Raw genomic sequence first — 6,430 nt, forward strand, 5'->3', positions numbered from 1 at the left:
CTAGCTTTTTCCTCAAAGGGGTAGCGCTTGCTGTGTCTCTCTAACATTGAACTATGCAGTTCCAACATCAAGGCAGTAATTGAAGCTGCACCCTGGGCAGCTGGGGGAATGTGGATGGTGTTTGACTCCTTCAGGACACGATTGATGTGCTCAGAGTAGCAGTGTGGTCTGGAATAGGCGTTACCTTTCTGAGAAAGATGTCCTGTGATGCTCCAAGTCAGCCCCGCGGCATCCCCCTCCGTTTGTCCAGTGGGACATGAGCTTTGCTTTGGCTTGTGTGGTGTGACTGACGGTGCTGTTCCTGTGCTGCGCAGGCTGAGCGGATCATGGAGGCTATCGAGCTGTACAGAGAAGAGATGGCAAAACTGAAGGAGCACAAGGCCATATGCAAAGCTGCAGGAAAAGAGGTAAAAGACTGAGGAAAGTCCCAGTCCCAGGGTGTGTGGGTGTATCTTTCCAGCTGTCACCTTGGTGGAAAGGCTCAGCGTGCAGATAAAATCAGGACAGCTGGGAACAGGAGAGATTTGAAGTCTTTCAGAGAACAGGATGGCACTGTGCTCTGGAGCACAGTTAGTGGTGTGTTTTTTCCAAGGATTTTTGTATTTAAAGTCATAGTAGGATGTAGGTTTTGTCTCTGGGAGTCTATACTGCTGCAAATTCATCCCATCACGTAGCCTGTTCCTTGCCTTCATCTCAACACTTCTGGCTAAATAAATGGCTGCCATATAAGTGGGTAAAAGTCAAGTGGCAATAAGCAGTGGAAGAAAATTCATATGTATTTGAGTTAGTCATGCATGTCTGAGAATAGGTTGTCTTGCAGCTACAAATGAGGCCTTCAGTGAGGTTCTGAGGAGGGTGGAAGTGTGGGAATTGCATAAAGACATTTGATAAAAGCTGTGTTGTACTGTGGGTTAGTTTTCTCTGGGAACATGCATTTGTAGACACACACCTGCCTCATTCTAACCCATTCTGTGTCTCCAGGTTCCCTATCCTGTCAATCCCATTCTCCGTGCCTATGGAAACATTACAGTAAGTGGAGTGCCCAGGCCACAGGCTGTCTGCCTTCCTCAATGGGAATGAGGCTGTTTGGTTTTCTGTCTGAGCCAAAGCATCGGGTTGTTGTGGGGAGGGAAGATTTTTTGGTTCAACTTGAAATGAAAATGCAGCACTTCTGCTTCGTGTGCAAAGTGAACAGATTTTTTTTTTTTGTATGTGTATAATAAAAGTAAAGCAGCTGGCCATAACCCTGATGGTAGCCTTGACCTTGTGTACAGGTTGAGTCAGTCATTTTGGTATTCTCCAAGATGCTTTCCCTGCTATTTCAAATCTTTCCTGAGCCAGCACATCTTCCTGCTATAGCATATTCTGGTGGAGCTGTGCCATCTGATATAAAATACCTGAGCATCCACTGGAATTGGTAATTGAAAACCTGTGCTGCCCTGGCAATGTGGCATCTGTAAGCACTTAACCAGAACCATTCTCCCCTTTACTCTGTAAATACAGGCATGTTTAAGCGTGAGTTAAATAGTTTGAATAGGGGTGAATGAAATCCTGTGGCTTAGTAAGTAGCAATTTATTTCATTCAGTTTCATTGTACAGTGAAGGTCCTGGAAGAGTGCCTGAGTGCTAGGTTGCTGGGTAAAAACACAGTGGCAAGTTACGACATGTCTTGTTATGTGGTGAGCTGACCATGATGAGCATTTACTGTGTCAACCCATGAACAAAAATACCTTATGTGTTGACGGTCTGTTATCTTCTTTCCTGGGAGAGGCTTTGATTGTGGAACACTTGTCCCAGCATATCTACTGTGTTGCTTTGACTTGAGAAGCAGGAGCTAGAAGCACATGGATGCTTTCTGACCTAAATCAGCTGGGCAGGGCAGCACCTAGCAAGGCAGGGCTGTGTTGTAGCCGCCCAGGTTTATTTTTATGGTATTGGTGCAGCTCTTAGTAATTCTGATTCTTTTTGTAGAGAATCTACATTGAGAGAATTTCATATGGTAGTTAAATGCTCAGGTAATGCAGGGCTAGAGGTAGTGCCTTTACCTGCTTATGTCATAGTTAGTACATGACAGTTTTCGTTATATTCTGGAAGTTTCTGACTGTACAAAATACACATGCACAGATGCATGGATTTAATTGATAAATAAAATTCCAGTACTCTGAGTAGATTCATTTTTAGTTCTCATGGTTTATTCTGATACATACTTACAGTATGCATTTTTAAATACCCTCATAAAGACCCTTGTTTTTTCATTCTCCCCTTTCTGAAGTGTGCCACGTCAAGTGAAACCGCCTTTTGTCTTCCTTCTACAGAGCCATTCTGTTCCTTCCTCTGTGATTATAGGTGTAGTTAATTATATGGTCCATAGACTGAACAGAAGTGAATTAAATCCTATGACTTGGTATTTAGGCACTTCTCTTTGGCACTTGGCAGCTCTGCTCTGTGTGTGCCAAACTTAAAGCAGGAGTAGCGTGAATCATTAAGTCTTTCGGAGATGAGTTTGCATAAGGTTTTGTATGTGTAATTTGTCTGTTTCACCAAGTCTTTATTTATCTAGTTGATAGCTGGTTTTATTTAGCTGGCAGATAATTTAGCTAGTTGAATATAAACTAGTTTTCTTAAAGTATTCTTCACCAGTTTAATGTATCCTGAGAAGGTTGGGTTTATGTTTTGTGGAGGGAGAATTTCCAGACTGGTAGCTGACTGGTGCTGCAGGGGTGTTCTTCTTCGTTATATTCGTATTGATTTGTCCATCTCACAAGATGTGACTGCATTTGTTTTAACTGGGTGAAATGTACTGTAAGGCACATGTTTGTCTTGGAATGTTTCTTGATACGCAGAGCTGGTGTCTTTCCTCTGTTACAGCCTTCCGAGTACGTGCTAGAAGTTTTCAAGAAGGTCAAGTCAAGGTGAGTTCTGAGTCTTATTGCTGAACAGGTTTGTGTTCGATTGGGTTTCTGGGTCCAGGGTTGTTTGGTGTCTTGCGATGGACCTTGTGCTAGAGTGGGCAGTGCTGTAAAGCACGGAGGTTACTGTCTCTGACGGTCTTTTTTGAGCATGCGTGGAACTGGGAAATGGAAATTGTTCTTCCATGGGGTGTGTTGGATGAAGCTTGTGTATGCGGGTTGGCTGCCTGGAGATGCATGTGTATGTGAAGAGCAGCCTGGGGATGCTGAGGAGGGAAGGCTGTGTGCCTGCTTTATGCCAGAAGGTGTCTACTAGCCCTGGATCTGGTCTGTGCAGATGCACTGTGCTTTGTGGGCAGGCATGGATCAGCAGTGGGGAACACTTAGTACAGCTTTTGTGCCAGAACCTTCCCATGTTCCTTGTTCATCTGTAGCAGTGCAGTGGCTGAGACTACTCTTTCAATACCTTTGTTTCCACCTCAGTGAGCTGGAAGAGTCTCTCCTGGTGCTGCCCTTCTCCTACGTCCCTGACCTGCTCAGACTCTTCAATGAATATATTCGCTTGGGTGCGGAAGTTGAACTCCTGTGCCGTGCTCTCCTCTTCCTGCTCAAGTGAGTCTTGCATCTGCCCAGACAGGCCTGCTTGTCTTAGTTCAGCTGCCATTGCTGTCCAGATCCTGGATGCCAGGAAGCCCTAACAAGGCTTTGGTCATGTTCCTTTGGGCTCCTCTTGAACTCACTTTGTGCCAGTTCATGTGAACAGAGAGGTGCTCCTTGCTCCTGTGCTGTAAGCCAGTACAGAAATACACCCTTTCTCTCTGGAGCACCTCTCCTACGAAGAAAGGCTGAGAGAGCTGGGGATGTTCAGCCTGAAGAAGAGTAGGCTCCAGGAAGGTCTCATTGCAACCTTTCCGTACTTAAAGAGGTCTTACAAAAAAGATGGAGAATTCTCTACTCGGGTAGATAATGATAGGACAAGGGGGAATAGTCCTAAGCTAAAGAGGATAGATTTAGACTAGACATTAGGAGATTCTTCACTGTAAGGTTAGTGAGGCACTGGAACAGGTTGCCCAGAGAGGTTGTGGATGCCCCATCCCTGGAGGTGTTCAAGGCCAGGTTGGATGGGGCCTTGGCCAACCTGATCTAGTGGGTGACATCCCTGCCTATGGCAGGGGGTTGGAACTAGATGATCTTTTAAGGTCCCTTCCAACCCGAGCCATTCTGTGATTCTCTCGGAGCTGTAAAGACTACATTGCTTGCTGTGAATGCAGCATAAGTGTGTGGGGAGAATTTGGACTTTGTCATGTATTTATGGCTCTGAAGCTTTTGGGAAGCCACCTTGGGAATAAATCCCTCTCTGTGGGAGATGAGGAATTGCTGCAGCCCCTAGCTGCACCAAATGGTGTGTGGGAAACAGACTAATCAGGATGCTGAGTGCTGATGTGCACATGTTGATGTGGGTTGCTTATCCTGCCCCAGTCATATGAAAGATTCTACATCAAGGTTGAAATGGCACCCACCAGTCGCTAGCACAGTCATTGTCCACATGCACCCATGTCTTCAAGTGGTGCCCCAGGGAGACCTTTCCCTTGAACTATTCATATGTTAAAAAGAATCTTCAGAAAGCAGTTTCTTCCAGATAAATTCGTCCATGCCTGTTATATAAATCTGGTCTAGGCAGGCATAAATAATAATAATAAAAAAAAAAATCCTATATCCAGAAAATACAGAGGTTCGGGAGAGGGCCTAAATGATGTTTTTAAGAACAATGCTGCATCTGTACATCAGAGCTCTCTGCCTGCTTTGTTCCCAGGATACATTTTGGTCAGATAACAACCAACCAGATGCTGGTGACAGTGATAGAAAACCTGAAGAAAACCACCATCTCCAGAGTCAGTGAGGCCCGGGTGAGTGTTGCAGCCTCTCCTTTTCCAGGATCTGGAATAACAGGATTGGCCAATGGCTGGGAGCATGTGGTATCCAGTGGGAAAGCTGGTTGGAGGTCTTGAGCCCATTTAACATTCTTCCTGTGCAAATTGGCTGGATTTTCCTTATGTTCTAACTGATGTGAGAATATCCAGTGATGCGTGTGCTCTCTCCCTCTCCCTTTCCCCTCCCATTCACTTACTCTTGGTTTTCTTTGATATGTGTAATTGGGCTTTGGCTCTCTAGTAGAGGTAAATGAACTCTTAACTTCTCTTTGGCTTTTTGTGGGCTACTAACCTCTCAAATACAGACTGCTGGTGTCTTTCCAAAGACAACTTCAGATGACTGTCAACAACTTGTCTTTCAGAGGATAGTGGATTATATCTCTTATTAACAAAGAAATGTGGGGAACAGAGTGCAGGTCTGGTTGTTCTCCTATTCAGCTGAAGTTTATTTAAATCTGGGGGATTGTCTTGCTTTAATCAGTTCTCAGTAAAGGGTGGCCAGACTGTCACCTGTTCCAGGCAGCAGGACCTTCTGCCACCTAACAAGCTTGAGATACGCCGAACAGTGTGGTGCTTGTCTGTCTCTACAGGATGTGCTGGGATTTAACATGGCAGGGCTCCAGCATCTGAAGAGGGAGATTGAGGCCAAGGATGAGGTCATGTTTTTTGCTGATGCTACTGACCGTTTTGAGGAGAAGAAGAGGAAGAGGAAGAAGAAAGAAAAGATGATTCTTGCAGTGGTTTAGCATTTGCTGCCCGAGACCCAGAACACCTGGATGGGGCCATGTAACCTCAGTGCTGGCCTTGGAACTTTCTAGTGGCTGAACATCTCTAATGATGTCGAGTGACTGGGATGAAGTCTGTGCCCTCTGGGGACAATGCCAACACAGAAAGATTCTCTCTGCCTAGTGAGATGAACTCTCTGTGTTCTGCTGTATACGTATGTGTTTGAACCACTTCTGGGGTGGCTGTGACAGGTGCATGCCTTTCCTCTATCAGAATGCCTGTTAGAATTTGAGTTGATTTCTTCTGGAGAAGAGATCAGCTCACTGGCAGCATGTTAACTGAATGCGGTGAGTCAGCACGTGGACTGACAGTGAGACCATGCCTTATCCCTGGAAGGCAGCTGGCAAGATTTTGTTCTGTTTTGACACCTGCTGGTGACTTGTGGAAGTGCTTAAAAGCTGTGTGCAAGGCTATGAGACTTCAGCAGTGTGACAACTTGGTCTACAGCCACTCACTTTTTAGTGGAACACGGAGAAAACTCTGCTCTGTTCAAGACATGATTATATATGCTTTATAAGACAACTTTGTTCATGGAGTTTTGTCCTGATATTTTTATAGTAAAGCCTCAACTGCTTCACCATGTTTTATCAATTCTCAAAGGATTTTTTTTTTCCACAGAATAAAATCTGTGGGAGCAAATGAAAGGGCTGCCATAAAGCATTGTGCTCTTCTACAGAGTTGGCAGATGGAGGATGAGAAGTGTGGGTTATTTGTATTGTTCTTGCTCCCATTTATTAGAAATTGCACAGAATTGTTGCAATGTTGTACTTGTCCTGTATCAGATAAAATAATTTATTTTCACAG

The 6,430-nt window shown here is 44.8% G+C and overlaps 1 protein-coding gene across 1 annotated transcript in view; it reads left to right on the forward strand.

Annotated features, from left to right (window-relative positions):
• Window positions 1–6,213, forward strand: part of WDR3 (WD repeat domain 3) — a 22,744-nt gene extending 16,531 nt beyond the window's left edge. The window contains exons 21-26 of the mRNA XM_035540322.2: window positions 315–407; window positions 982–1,029; window positions 2,869–2,912; window positions 3,393–3,521; window positions 4,723–4,816; window positions 5,431–6,213. Of these exons, the coding sequence (XP_035396215.1) occupies window positions 315–407; window positions 982–1,029; window positions 2,869–2,912; window positions 3,393–3,521; window positions 4,723–4,816; window positions 5,431–5,586 (564 nt within the window). The 3' untranslated portion in view covers window positions 5,587–6,213. The remainder of the gene's footprint in view (window positions 1–314; window positions 408–981; window positions 1,030–2,868; window positions 2,913–3,392; window positions 3,522–4,722; window positions 4,817–5,430) is intronic.
• Window positions 6,214–6,430: the final 217 nt, after the last annotated feature.

The sequence above is a fragment of the Cygnus atratus genome, chromosome 1, assembly GCF_013377495.2.
Source record: "Cygnus atratus isolate AKBS03 ecotype Queensland, Australia chromosome 1, CAtr_DNAZoo_HiC_assembly, whole genome shotgun sequence".
NCBI lineage: Eukaryota > Metazoa > Chordata > Aves > Anseriformes > Anatidae > Cygnus > Cygnus atratus.